The sequence below is a fragment of the Panthera onca genome, chromosome D3 (genome assembly GCF_046562875.1).
Source record: "Panthera onca isolate mPanOnc1 chromosome D3, mPanOnc1 haplotype 2, whole genome shotgun sequence".
Lineage (NCBI taxonomy): Eukaryota > Metazoa > Chordata > Mammalia > Carnivora > Felidae > Panthera > Panthera onca.
In genome coordinates, this window is record NC_138350.1 from 75,346,470 (window position 1) to 75,361,099 (window position 14,630).

Genomic DNA, 14,630 nt, shown 5'->3' on the forward strand with positions numbered 1-14,630 from the left:
GTCTGGGCGGGGAGGGGGGGGGGGGAGGATCCATTTAAATCTCTTTGAGAAGTGGCCGCAACCGAGCCGCCCCAGGCCCTCGGAACGCTACGTCACGTTGCGCAGCCGCAGTCAGGCGTGTGCGCGTGTTCTCGAGGAGTCCGGAAGGGAAGGCGTTCCTTACTGCGGTCTAGCGCCACCACGGCCCATCCGCGTACTTGGCCTTGAGGGGGATTCGGGAGGGATCAGGAGGAAAACCTTGAAGCTCTCCCTAGCTCCAGAGGATCAAGGGGATTGCGGCAAAGGTTCACACGGGGCCGGGAACAAAAGAAAGCATCTCAGAAGCACAGAAGGGTGAAGTGGCTGCAGGTTGTCTCTATTCCGGTCAAGTTCTGAGGCACAGGAAGAGGTTAGAATTCACCGCTTGCCGCAGTTTTCTCTCTTCTGCCCCAGACTTGACATAAGAAAGAAACGAAAGAAAATGCTTGTCTGCAGAGCCCAGCCCTAAGACCACTTTCCTTCAGGAAAAAGCGGACCCATGAGGATCTGATGGTCATCCTGGGGCGAGGCCACCGGGCGGCTGTCGGGGGGGCCAGCTCTGCACAGGGGTGCGCCACCTCGTTGTCTGTGGCCGTCACGGACATCATGAGGCTCGGCCTCCCCGAGGAATGGACGTGAAGCAACGAGCAAGCACCGTCACCAAACAGGAGCAGGCGCTCAGGGAGCCGCTGCCGGTCTTAAGGAAGATCCTGTTCCCCGAACGAGTGCCAGCTGCGGCGTGGGGTCCTCACTCGAGACCATTCTCTGGGGCCCAGTGAGGCGAGAGGCAGAACGAAGGCCTCCTCGTTAGGCCCCATCCCGGCCTCTGGCCGGAACTGATCGGGAAAGTCACACGTGCACGGTTCAGGGGTTTTGTGAGCACGACAGGCTCATGGGGGTTTTGCCGGAGAGGATTGGAATCTTACTAAAAAGATTGAAATACCTACTCACCACGGGGTGGCCTCCACTCTGAATAGACAGTGATGGAGAGACTTGCCTCCATATGTAGCGAATCTGAAGAACAACCCCAGTATGCAGTCCACATGTACCATTTCCAGGATTCCAGAAAATTCCCCCTTAGGCACCAGTGTGGTAAACAGTCCCCAACCAGCTCTCGGAAAAAAACAACCGATGCAGGAGTGTGTGTTTATTGTACATTTTACCAGTACAAAAGAAGACACACTTTATACAAATAATAATCAAATACACAATACTCTTTAAACTCCATATAGCCAATTGATCCTCAAAGAAATCCTTTGTTGATTTTTACCAAGCTCTTGCATCTGTAGCCAGTCTATGGTTGCAGTGGGTCAACAAGTATAGTTCTGACATGAATGTTGATTTTTTTTTAATGAGTAATACAAATGTCAAACAACTCCTCTGGGTGTCGAAACTTCACTTGGATACATTGGATAATAGTTTTCAAATAATGGAAGACTATTTCAGGTCTTTGTGCTATTTGCAATGTAAAGGCTATAGATGACAACTTATATCGGCATTATTAATATTTTTTCCATCACTTTCTTAAGTCTAGATAATCAACAAAACAATGAGTCAAGTCCCAACGTACAGTATTTGCTGATTTCTACAGTGTAAATAGCCCTATCACAGCCAAGGGCAAGCTGCCATGATGTCACCGAACCGACTTGGAAAGAGAGGCACAGTAACACATCATTCTGTGGTATTTCCAACCTACAGGCACGATAAACGTAAGTCACTGCTACAACAAACATAAGAAAATGTAGTAAAATAATTGAGAAGTGATGAATTTTGAGTATTTGTTACTTTGCTTTTTGACAGAATTTATTCTCAGCGTAAAATCTATTATTCCTTAAAATGTCAAGAAAGTAAAGCTTTGACCAGAAGGAGGAAAGTGGGCCTGTGTGCTCCCATCTCAGGAACAGGAGGCCGAGTGTATGCTGGGAACGTCAGAGTGACAGCTATCAAGAGACCAGAAACAGGACCCGATTCCTGTCCCAGGGCTTATAACAAAGGCTCCAACCAGGCTTTTTTCCAAAAATGTTTTTAATTCCGACATCCATCTTAATGGCTTACGGTAGCCTAATTTAGCCAGTAGTTTGTTATACTAAAAATGGAAGCTAATGATTTCAGCTAAAAACAACTAAGTCAGTGCCATCAAAGTATATTGTAAGAAACTGATTATCACAGGCTGCATTTGTTGTCCCTTCCTTCTCCCCACAGAAAGGCTTAATAAGATTCCCACAGCAAGAGCAAAAGGCTTACTTCCTCCCCTGGGACCCACGGTTATGAATGTGTTCTCTAGAGGGCATCTACCCCCCCACCCCACCCCCCGGCCACCCCACCAAGAGCTCTTCAAAGACTCATCTCTTGCAGGGAGCAGTGGTCCCACTAAAGAGTATCACCTGCTACTACAGGTCATATTAGTGTCGTTCGGCAAATATTGATGACATCACCCTATTTCTCTTCAGTACCCACCAGTACTCAGCTCGGGGCGATATAGCTCAGCACACTTTATCCTTTCCAAAATACTAGATTTTGAAAAGAGGCACAACTTTTAAGAAAGAGCAGATAATAGTCATACCACTTAACTGTCCATCTGGAAGAAATCCAGCCCAAAAAAGAAGGGGGGCACGCCTGGGTGCTTCACTTGATTAAGCGTCTGACTCTTGATTTCGGTTCAGGTCATGATCTCACAGTCATGAAATCAAGCCCCGAGTTGGGCTCTGCCCTGGATCTGGAGCCTTCTTAAAATTCTCTCTCTCCTTCTCCCTCTGCCCCTCTCCCCCACTCACTCACACACATGCTCGCTCCCTCTCTCTCCCTCTCTCTCTCTCTCAAAAAAAAAAATGTTTTCAGGTGCCACTGTTGGAATTAACCAGGAATTCTGATTAGGTAAGCACATTCAACACAATTATGACATGATTACCTATTTTAACTGGCAACAATTCAAACATAATGCAGATTTCTTGATTCAGATTCAATCCATTTGCTGTATATACTCTGAAACCTCATGATGCTAGTTTCCATAAAATGAAATGTGTCACAAAAAGCCACCTGGACTGGGAAATTACTGAAGGGACTTGTTACAAAGGGATCTCAGTTATTAGGCAATTAGGACAAAACTCCTGAGAATATTTACAAAGCCCTCCTGGGGCATGACCTTGATGAAATGTCTTTAATTTTATAATTTTTGGAAATGATGAAAGGAACGGTTAGCTTTTGTCTTCCTCTGAGGATTCTCCATTTTGCTATTGAGACTGCTAAACTGAATGATTTTAATTCAGGGCACTAGTATTAGCAGCTTAGAATTTTCTTTTCCAGCTTGTGACATCTCAACAAATTTCCTAGTTCCATCTAGTGTTGGGAGGCATGTTCCTGTGCCATCTTCAGGATTCTGACGGAAGGGGTTTCTCAGGCTAGGTTAAGAGCTTAGAGACAAGGTACTAAAACAGATGCGTTCCGTGGCCCCTGGCTTATGCACCTGCACCGGCACATGCGCACACTTCCGTTGAGATCTATGGCCGCCATCTTTAATTGACGCCCTCCGGCTGTAGCTATACAAGCTGGCCCCTTCTCCCAGGCCCACGCACCCCCAGAATGGAGGCCTGAACACAGCAGAGTTCTAGGACTGAGACCCATGTTCCTATATTTTGGGACCAGTGCAAGTCTTACCGCTGCCCCTACTCACTGGTGTGGGCTCACCTCATGGCTTAATAACATTTTATTATTTTATTTATTTATTTTGAGAGAGCCAGAGATGGCGTGAGCGGGGGTGCAGAGAGAAAGGGAGAGAGAGAATCCCAAGCAGGCTCTGCACTGTCAGCGCAGAGACCAACAGCGGTGGGGGGTGGGGGTGGGGGTGGGGGTGGGGGTGGGGAATGGGTAATTCAAACCCACAAACTGTGAAATCATAACCTGAGCTGAAACCAAGAGTTGGAGGCTTAACTGACTGAGCCACCCAGGTGCCCCATTTAATAACGTATTTTAGATAAACACACTGGCATCTGACTGAGCAAACAACCTCTCTTACATACCTTAGAGTCTCTTGGATTAAATACCCAATTTATGAGAACAGATAGCCGAGGGGGGAAAAAATGCAACATTTTATTCCAGGGAACTCATCCCACCAAATTAGTGTATCAAAAAGAAATCAAGAGAAAAAAAAAAACTATTTTTTTTTTTTTTGAAAACACCTGTTTTCAAGATCAGCTGAACATGTAAATGACCTAATATGACTTTAGGATTGTGGATACAATGTATCTTCTGAGAGGCTTAATTTGGGCAACTTGGAGCAGAAAACCCACTTTCTCTTCATATCTAGATAGCCATCATTGTCTACATAATCCCAGTCACAAAGAAAAATTTAATGGAATCCTAGAGAAATGTTACATTCTGTTCATGGATTTACTGAGCAAGGATGTGTACTCTGAGGTACTATCAGGAAGTCGTGAGTAGTTACTATTTAGTCAGCACCAAAAAGTCACCGGTACACATTTTTTTAAGTGGGCTCCACTTCCCATGTGGGGCTTGAACTCATGACCCTGAGAACAAGCACTGAATGCTCTACCAACTGAGTCACCCAGGTGCCCCCCCCCCCCCCCCGCATCACTGATACACATTTAAAGGGCTTTTAACGTTGAGTTTCATTTCTCCAGATATGAGGTAAATATTCTTTGAATGCAAACATTTCTTTTAATTTAAAAAAGGCAAGTAGTTCCAGAATGCATATCCTTTAGAAGAGTTCCTTCCTTCTGTGCTATCCATACAGGGAGCTGGGCCTTACAAGGACCCGGGCCAAGCTGAACCGGCTCAGCGTCACAGCCCCTGCAAGTTTCCTGTACAGGCTGATTCATCAGTTAAAGCCAGGTCTGCCTGGCTGCCAGCAGCTCACTGCTAATTACCAGGGCAAACGTGTATATTTCAAAGTTGGCAAATAGGATAACCCTTCTCAAAGGCTATTAGCTCTGCCACGAGCAATCGTTGATTTTGTCCTACTAAATGCTCCCCTTGAGTATGATCCTCGCCCATCTTTGGTTAAGAACAGTCAAAGGTAACACTCCTCAGGACAACAAATGCCCTGGGCAGTGATCCCAATAACTCGCCCTTTGTCTGTCACTACAAAAGCCGGGCTGGTCTCCCTCAGAATCAAGGATATTATTCCAGACAGCCCAGTCACTGTTGATTCAGAAGCTTCCTTAGCAAACGAGGGGTTTCAGATACCCTAGCAAGAGCTCCAGAGCTGCAGTTTCCTGTAACATCTCCATAATAATATGTATTTGGCTGAAGCAGGCCCTCCGCATGACTGAAGCACGGGGAATGGCTGCAAGCCTAACCCGCCTTCACTAACCCAGAGAATTGCCTTCACTGTGGGACTCAGTCTACCTTGAAACTAATCCCCCAAGAGCTCACAGAAACAGCCAACTATCTCCGCCTTGTACCTTTCTCTGGAAACACAATCTGCCAATAGGAAAACCAATTTGGAAAAAAAAAAAAAAAAGCAGCACATTACTCAAATTTCATAGCTGTTATCAGACTGGGAAAATTATGAACTAAAATGGATGGCATGTTTCTTTCCTTGTATTACAAACTAAATTCCTCCTATTTAATAAGTTTGATTATTAATGAACTTGCATTAGTTTTGATTTAACAGAGAGCATGAATCAAATAGTTAACACCTTAATGATGTGATAATATTTATTAGCACAGTAAATCCTGAATATAGGAGATCTATGATTCTTCTAATACTTCCACTTTATGAACTGGCTTTAAAAACATCAAAGACATGCTCTTTTGAAGAACAAAGTTTTCGAGCTTGGACGAAAGAGAAGGTAATCATTACAAATTCATTACGGATCCATCAGAGATTTTTTAATCCATTTAAATCCAAGTAAAGGAGATCAGATTCTGATCTTACATTATTTCTACATTTTTAGAACAACTTTTCACTCACAAATTCAAGGTTACAATGGCATTAAAAATATCCACAGGAAAAGACTGGCATGAGATAGAAGAATATGATTAATTGCTGTTGCATTAGAGTGATTTTTTTCCCTCTATTTTTCAAATTTCCAAGAGCAGGGTTACATCATTTTCATGGTAAAAATTATAAATTAAGAAAGAATTCAAGATTACAAAACAGCCGACTTTATAAAGTAATTCTTCAAACAAACGGGCAGAAAGAAGGCATTCAAGCAAAATAAAGAAGATGCTCCATGTAAAGTTTCACCAGGTTCTGGGACAGCTTTAGAGATGAAGCCCATTGTTAGTATTTCCCGGCATCACAGTCCTTGGGGACGGGAAGCAGTGAGAGCCCCCTTTCCTGTGACACTGCAGATCCTCACCAGGCAAGTATGACCCATGCTGGATTTCTACAGGTTTATTAGCCTTGTGTGCCTGGGGAATCTTAACGCACTTTTGGAATCTGTACTCGATTTGGTTTTATGGTGAGAAAAGTGAGGTTCACACGTAAGTACCACAATGACCAGTTAATGGGGACATCACCATTAATTGCTGAAAAAGCAGCCATTATAGGTGACCATCCTGCCTCATTACTGGCCTTCTGTAACCCATGGGCTTAGAGAAAGATTAGGTAACAGTTCCTTTTCAAATTATATTTCCTTCAGTCAAGTCTGTTCACTTAAAAAACAAGACAACTATATGCACAAGACTGTAAACAGATCTCATTCACACTGACAGCCCACAGAGGGGACTCTCCATTAATCACCCATGCAGGTTTTTTGACCAATAAACCCCAAATCGGTATTTAAAATATGTGTGCATCTATTAAGATAAATTTTTAAAACTTAGTTTTTAAATAGCCCAGTGGACATTCCAAACCGGTAACTTTACCCAGGGAGGGGGGATATAAATGCTTCCTGTATTAGTATATAAAAATAGAAAACCCCAATAAGGATTTCAGACTCTGTTCCTCAAGAAATCACACAATTTGTGCCCAAAGGCGGTACAGATACCAATGTAACTTTCTTCCCTGATCTCTGAATACATCTCCTCCACAATGGAGGTATCTGGGGGTTGGGCATTTGCCTAATCCCACGGGGTCCTCTGGCTGGGGTCACAGCTGCTGGCTGGTGAAGAAGGATTTAGTCTCCCTGCAGACAGGATTTACACAGAGCGGACAACTCAGAGTCAACTGCTTGGAGCACAGCTCGTTTGACTGGATGTGTGACAGCACCAAATCGGCCAGGGCCTGGAAGACGGGCGACAAGAAGCAAAGATTCCTCAGAAGCATCAAGTCTGCTCTCTCCCCACGCGTCTCCCTCCCCCTCCCATCTGCCCAGATAATCACTATGGCTGGGGGTTTCTTTTCGTCTGAGTTATGGCTACTTTGAACTGGATTCTATAATATCTTCGTTTCCTAAGGATCCTCGGCTTAGACAAAAGTTAAGATAGAGATTTTAGAGAAGAAAATCCTCTTACCCCACCTGCTAAATCTGGTCTCTGAAAGGCAGATCTTAAATCAGACATAGTTATAGGTGGGTAGAAAATAAGAAAATCGGGGTTATCTAAACGAAAAAGGAGCAAGAGCATAAGGAATTCGATTTTATTTTTGTAATTAATTGGAACTCAAAATGTTCTAATATGTGAGAAAACCAATATTCTGTAAGAGCTTCTCAGAGGATTACTCTCCGATATGTTCTACGAAAATGGTTGCAACAGTATAGATACCTTGGAGAACAATGGATTTCCATTAAGAGACTCTGCTCTTCTGATGTTTTCAACTCCACACTGAATCAAATGAGAAAAAGAGGGAAAACCACATACACATTTTATTTTCCTTTTTTTTTTTTTAAAGAAACCGCTACAGACATAGTAAGTAAACAGACATAGATACATACACAACTTAAAGTCTTACTTCCAAAGTGGTCCCAGACTGCTCAGAAATGAAAACAGCCACGGGACCAGACACAGATGTTGATTTTCACCTCTGTTATCATAAAATTGCTCTCAGTTTCTATTCCTTCCCCCACCCTATTACCTTCCCAGAAGTGCTTAGTTTCCAAACCGTTTTCGAGGCTATATTTGACAGAATTCTCAAGTCATTCAAATCTGCTTACCATTCTTTTTTTTTAATCTACCTTTCTAATGCGTACTTTTACAGACTCTACCTAAGCAGAATGTTGCTTTAATTAAATAAATCTTTATGCCTGTTTTGATTCCAATTGCCAAAAGAGGTAAATTAATTTAATGTCTGGTGAACCTAGATGGGATCCAATGCAGAGTTGGGTTTTTAAATATATTCTTACACAGAAAAATCCAAAATAAAACCTGAGGACTGTTTCACTATCATCCTTGCTTCCCTCCCCCAAAATACCCAGTTGATTATCCCCCCAAATAATTAAGAAACATCTAATTATTGTTCACTCAGGTAGTCAAAATCTTCTTTCTAAAATGCAGATGGCTTTTCTGTTGCTTTATCGTTTAAGTGAACTTCAACTGACAAGGGAAAATGGTGAGATCAGCAAACACATGGTTCTCAACTTAAAAAGAGACTGTATTCTAAAACTTCATGTAGAGGGGCGCCTGGGTTGCTCAGTCGGTTAAGCGTCCGACTTCAGCTCAGGTCACGATCTTGCGGTCCGTGAGTTCGAGCCCCACATCGGGCTCTGGGCTGATGGCTGGGAGCCTGGAGCCTGCTTCCGATTCTGTGTCTCCCTCTCTCTCTGCCCCTGCCCCGTTCATGCTCTCTCTGTCTCAAAAATAAATAAAACGTTGAAAAAAAAATTATTTTTTAAACTTCATGTAGAAGTCAGTAACTGCAGGAAAACCAATACTGGCAGTGGTCTTTAACACTGTTCATGTGACAGTTACAGGATACAACTCTGTAGGGCAACCCAGTAAAATATCTACCACCATTTAAATTCCATTTCTAGGAATTTTATCTAAGAAAATAATTGGAAAAGTAAAAAGGAAATGATGTTTATTACAGAGCAGTTTAGGAAAATACAAAGTTGGAAACATACTGATGCATACTGATCAAGGATTTGTTAAAAATAATTATACAGATCTAACTACATTTATTGACTTGGGTCTGTAACATATTTTTAAGAAAAAGATTACAAAACAGTATGAATAAAATACCATTTTTGTTAAACATGTAGGAGAATACCATTTTTCTTAAAGTACACATACATTTAGAGAAAAAAGGGGACTTGATTTTATTAAAATATTAACTTACTATCTCTCAGGGGTAAGATTCTGAGTGAGCTCTACTCTCAATGTGATGCTCCTCTAAATTGTCTGGGTTCTTTATTATTTTTATTATCGATAAGCAGTAATTTCATCTTGGGGGAAAAATTCAAACTACTTTTTAAAGAAAGTTGTTTAAAATTTTTTTTTAATGTTTATTTATTTTTGACAGAGAGAGAGAGAGAGAGACAGAGCATGAACGGGGGAGGGGCAGGGAGAGAGGGAGACACAGAACCCGAAGCAGGCTCCAGGCTCTGAGCTGTCAGCACAGAGCCTGACGCGGGGCTCGAACTCATGGACCATGAGATCATGACCTGAGCCGAAGTCGGACGCTTAACCGACTGAGCCACCCAGGTGCCCCTAAAGAAAGTTGTTTTAAACACAGCATATTCTCCCATCAAAACAATGAAGTAAACTGTAGCTAGATGGTCTTCTTTATTCTATGGATAATCTATTCATCACTAATAATCCATTTGATTACTAAGGAATAATCTCGGTTTAGTAATGTTAACAACTGTGAATTATCATGCAATACAAAAACTTATTTTCCGAACACACTGGTACGAACTATATTTGCACGTAAGTCTCTTTAGGAAGCTCACGACCAGCCAAGGTCACGGTGGGATACAGAAGGCACCATTACATGACGTCCACAGACAATGCTGCAACCGCTTTCCCATCATTTCTGTATCAGAACTACTGACACCCTCCAACTTCCTCAACATTTGATGACCAGCGTGCATAAACAGAACCCCGTGGGGTTACGTGCCGGCTAAAGCTCTCTCCAAGCCGCTCGCACCCTGTCCCGTGCGTGCCACCCATTCTCAGTCCCAGAGAGAGTGAGGTAGCCTCTGAGGCCAGGCCTCCATCGAGCACGCATGGGGATGACCAGGGCCGGGAATTCTGGCAGAAGATGGGGCGGCGGGGTGAGGGCTTCTGGGGTCCCAGAGCTTCCACAGTCCCCATAGAAACAATGCTATATACTGGATTCCGGTTTCGGGCCGGCCCCCCGCAGTCATGAGATGGGGCAACAGGAAGTTCGTCTCCACTGTGAATGAGAACTCACATCCATCTTACATTATAAGACACTAAGGACGGTAGGCTTTATTTCAATAATCAGATTGATCACAACACGGTAGCAAACGGCTAATTGAGTGTATCAAAGAAGTCAAGGAAATGACAACACACTCTGCTTCAGTGTTCATTCAATGGTCTTCTCCTAAATGACAAAATCCAACAAGAAACCGTGTAAAACCCCAAGTAGAGGGCACTATTAGGCCCAGAGGAATGCTAACACAGTACAATTCTTTTCCTCCAAACTGGTGAGAAGTCCAATTATTCTGTCTTAAGAAAATGTAGCTTTAGTACTTCCAGGTGACATACAGTGTCTCCAACTAGATAAAATGATGTTGCTCCCGGTCACGGCTCGGCACCTGGGTTCACAAAGGCACAAAAGCGCTTCCTCTCTGCTGACGTGGAATTAACTCAATGTGTTCAGACGAACTCAATTTAAATGTTATTTGGAACAATGAGGCCACGGTACAGGCAAACATATCTATCAAAGAACATATTATTTTATCCCTTCAAAATCTTTTTCTAATTCCAGTATGGTTAACATACAGCGTTATATTCGTTTTGGGTTTACAGTACAGTGACTCAACAATTCTATGTGTGCCTCAGTGCTCGTCAAGATGAGCCTGTACTCTTCAGTCCCCTTCCCTTACTTGGCTCACCGCCCACCCACCTGCTCTCCGATAACCACCGGACGGTATTTTTGAATGATGCAATTATATCGTTGCAGAGAAAGTTTCCTTCCAAAACAAATCACAACTTACAAATGGAACCAATAATCACATTTACCTCGTTAGCCAGAACTTGAGAGTACTCGATGTCCAGTTCGTACAGCGTTTCAATGTGATCGCTGGTAAACGCTATCGGGACCAAAAGAATGTTCTTTCTCCCCCTCTCACAAAGCCCTTTGATGGTCTCGTCTGTTTGAGGGCCCAGCCAGGGCATTGGACCAACCTGTGAGAAAGGAGAATGAACACACACAGGGACCCCTTTCTGCCCCGTGTCTGTGACACGCCACAGCCCACCGCCCTGGACGCACACCTGCACGCTGCTGAGAGTGAGGGCCACGCTTGACATTCGCATTAGTGGGTTTTGCTATTTCTCTGTTAAGCTCAAATCCTTCTAGAAGTTGGCATAATATAAATAAATAACAATTTCTGCCATTACAACTAAAAGCAAATAATACATTAAATCAATGAAATTCAACTAGTTGCTTGACTTCCCCTCCATTTGACCTGCCTGCAGAGTTCCTTCTGCTCATGGTGAACCACCAGGTGATAGAACATTCTGCATATGTGAAAGAGCCAAATCTAATCATTTCGTAACTAAGTCCTAAAATAGATGTCCCCAGAAAAGCTGACTGTAAACGTATGGAAGCCACCTACCTTGGACTGCCAAACCAGTCGGTAAGGGTTGGAGTAACCCAGCTTATCCATGACTCTCTGCACAGTGGCGCCCACCTCCTGAGGATAGGGATCCCCTCTGTTGACCACCTGCAGCAGAGACACATGGGTGTTCAGTCGCCAACACTGCGAAGGGGTCCAAGAGCCTTGGACTGTGCGGTGTGACCGTGTAAGCCGGGGACCTTCCCCACTGTCTTCTGCACTCAATTGCCAAACTTCCTCGGGTCTATTTCCTCATGGGCCAAAGGAGAACACCGCATTCACTCCTCTCTAAGTAGCTAGGAATATGTCAAATTCTATGTTCTCTGTTATTCGTAGGAGATTGATGTCTAACGAGGGAGGATGGGTCTTTCGGTTTCCCCATCTGGAATACGGAAAGCGGGAATCGAGAATATTGTGTGGACGGCGTCTGGACCTGTGGAATCCACGGCACCAGCTTCACAGAAGGGGCAAATGCTGGTGGAGTAAGACAGAAGAGAGAAGCAGCTCATGGGTTCACACACCAGGCTCCTCGAGAATATGACCTATACCTTCAAATTCCTTTTTTCCCACTTTCCCCACAGCAACGGACTGAAGGCAAATGTTTTGTGCACAGCAAGCATCTGATAACTGGTCCTGACACAACAGCTTGTTAATACTTTTGAAAATGTTCAATAGGAATTTTATTTTTACTGCTTTAACATTTAGCTGTGTACTGACTCCACAACCCCTTATACTGCTTTATTTAATAATATTTATTATATACTATCTAACTAAATATTATTTATTCGCACAATACTTATTACCTTCTGACATAACATACTATTTTTTTTCTGTAATATGGTTATTATCTGTCCCCCACCCCCACTCTCTGGGGACAAAGATTTTTGTCTATTTTGTTCATTCCCATATCCTACGACAATGGATAGACAGTGGATAAAACAGTACTTAGAATACAGTCGATAGAACAGTGCTCAATAAATACTGTTGAAGTGAAATCTGGATAAACTATTTTATGATATTACCAAAAGTTAGTTAAAAAGCCATTAGCATTAGAAACCTAAATGCAGAATGAATGAGGGAAATATAAAGTCGCCATTAGAACAACATAGAAATAATCACTATAGGCAAGATCTATTGAAGGATGCTAAAATTAGTGAGCAAAGGTCTAGGAAAAAGAAAGCATTTGCCTAGTCTCAAATTATCTCACCTAAGATATTTTAAATTACAGAGAGAAAAAGAGTAACTTTACTATGTACAAACCCAGCAGGTACCAAGTCAGACAAAAGGCCAAGGATCACATCACCAGTAGTAAGACGTGTTATTATCATGTGCCCAAATACAATGCACTGAGAAGGACCAATCAGCATGGAGTGTTCTTCCCCGTACTACATAACCTCAACCTAATCGTGAGAAAATGCCAGACGTGGGAATGCAAGCTAGTGCAGCCACTCCGGAAAACAGTATGGAGGTTCCTCAAAAAACCAAAAATAGAACTACCCTACGACCCAGCAATCGCACTACTAGGCATTTATCCACGGGATTCAGGTGTGCTGTTTCGAAGGGACACATGCACCCCCATGTTTATAGCAGCACTATCGACAATAGCCAAAGTATGGAAAGAGCCCAAATGTCCATCGATGATGAGTGGATAAAGAAGATGTGGGATATATATACAATGGAGTATTACTCGGCAATCAAAAAGAATGAAATCTTGCCATTTGCAACTAAGTGCTTGGAACTAGAGGGTATTATGCTAAGTGAAATTAGTCAGAGAAAGACAAAAATCTCATATGAGGACTTTAAGATACAAAACAGATGAACACAAGGGAATGGAAGCAAAAATAATATAAAAACAGGAAGGGGGACAGAAACATAAGAGACTTAAATATGGAGAATAAACAGAGGGCTACTGGAGGGGTTTGGGGGGGGATGGGCTAAATGGGGAAGGGGCACTAAGGAATCTACTCCTGAAATCATTGTTGCACTATATGCTAACTAATTTGGATGTAAATTATAAAAAAAAAAAAATTAAAAGAAAAAAAAAAAAAGAAAATGCCAGACATATCCAGATGCAAAATAACTGACATTCCACGAAGTCACTCTTCAAAAATATCAAGGTCACAAAAGACAAGAAAAGCGTGAAGACTGTCAGGGACTGGGGGCTCCCGAGGAGACATAACAACGTGACACGATGCTGAAGCCTGAGAAAGCCTGGCCCCTGGCTCACAGCAGTGCACCGCCGTTAGGGTCCCAGTCTGGGTCACCGAACTGCGGTTGTGCAGATGCTGGCATGAGGAGACGCAAAGGGAAGGGTGTATGTGTGTGTATATGTATGCATATATGTATATACGTGTGTGTATATGTATATATATATATATATATGTCTATAAATATACCCATGAACCCTCTGTACTATTTTTCAACTTTTCTGTAAGTCCAAAATTACTTCCAAATAGTAAGTCTTTGAAAAGTCATCAAGAAGGAAGGGTGAGCAGCAGCAAGTACAGGGGAAAAGAGAAGCCTGCTAGAACAGTCTGCTTCCTTGACAGTCCCCGTCTTCCCCACCCTCCCTCATCCTCGCGACTTCATGGCACAGCCCGGTCCCACACGGGAACCCGCGCAGCAGAGAAGCCTGGCAACAGGGTGCCCGGGCCCGGAGGGAAGGATGGGGGAGTGACTGAGGGAAGGGAAGGCAGCACCTGGAATCGTTCACGTGAAAAAACGTGCTTCCTTCCCCCCCCCCCCACCCCCGCCCCACCTCACCCCCTCCAGCCCAAGAGCTTCCGTCCGGCACGTCAGACACGGCCCCATCACACCTAGGACAGTTGTGAAAAGGATGCGGCCGGAGGGGCACACGAAGAGGCTTTGCGTGATACCAGAAGAGAGAGTATGAACTTGTTAGAGTAAAACAGGCAGGCTTCCAGAAGGGAGGAACATACTCCCGAGCCTCCTCCAGCTGCACCGGCA

The 14,630-nt window shown here is 43.4% G+C and overlaps 1 protein-coding gene across 3 annotated transcripts in view; it reads right to left on the minus strand.

The window, feature by feature from the left end:
• Window positions 1-5,680: 5,680 nt before the first annotated feature.
• The window catches only part of FECH (ferrochelatase), a 37,500-nt gene continuing 28,550 nt past the window's right edge, over window positions 5,681-14,630 (minus strand). For 2 of the 3 annotated variants that reach the window (XM_060613953.3, XM_060613955.3), the window contains 4 exons: window positions 11,664-11,771; window positions 11,068-11,232; window positions 7,687-7,746; window positions 5,681-7,207 (listed from right to left, as the gene is read on the minus strand). In XM_060613953.3, the coding sequence (XP_060469936.1) occupies window positions 7,073-7,207; window positions 7,687-7,746; window positions 11,068-11,232; window positions 11,664-11,771 (468 nt within the window). In that variant the 3' untranslated portion in view covers window positions 5,681-7,072. Of the gene's footprint in view, window positions 7,208-7,686; window positions 7,747-9,380; window positions 10,641-11,067; window positions 11,233-11,663; window positions 11,772-14,630 lie in introns of those variants that run through there. The other variant, XM_060613954.3, reaches the window with a different exon arrangement.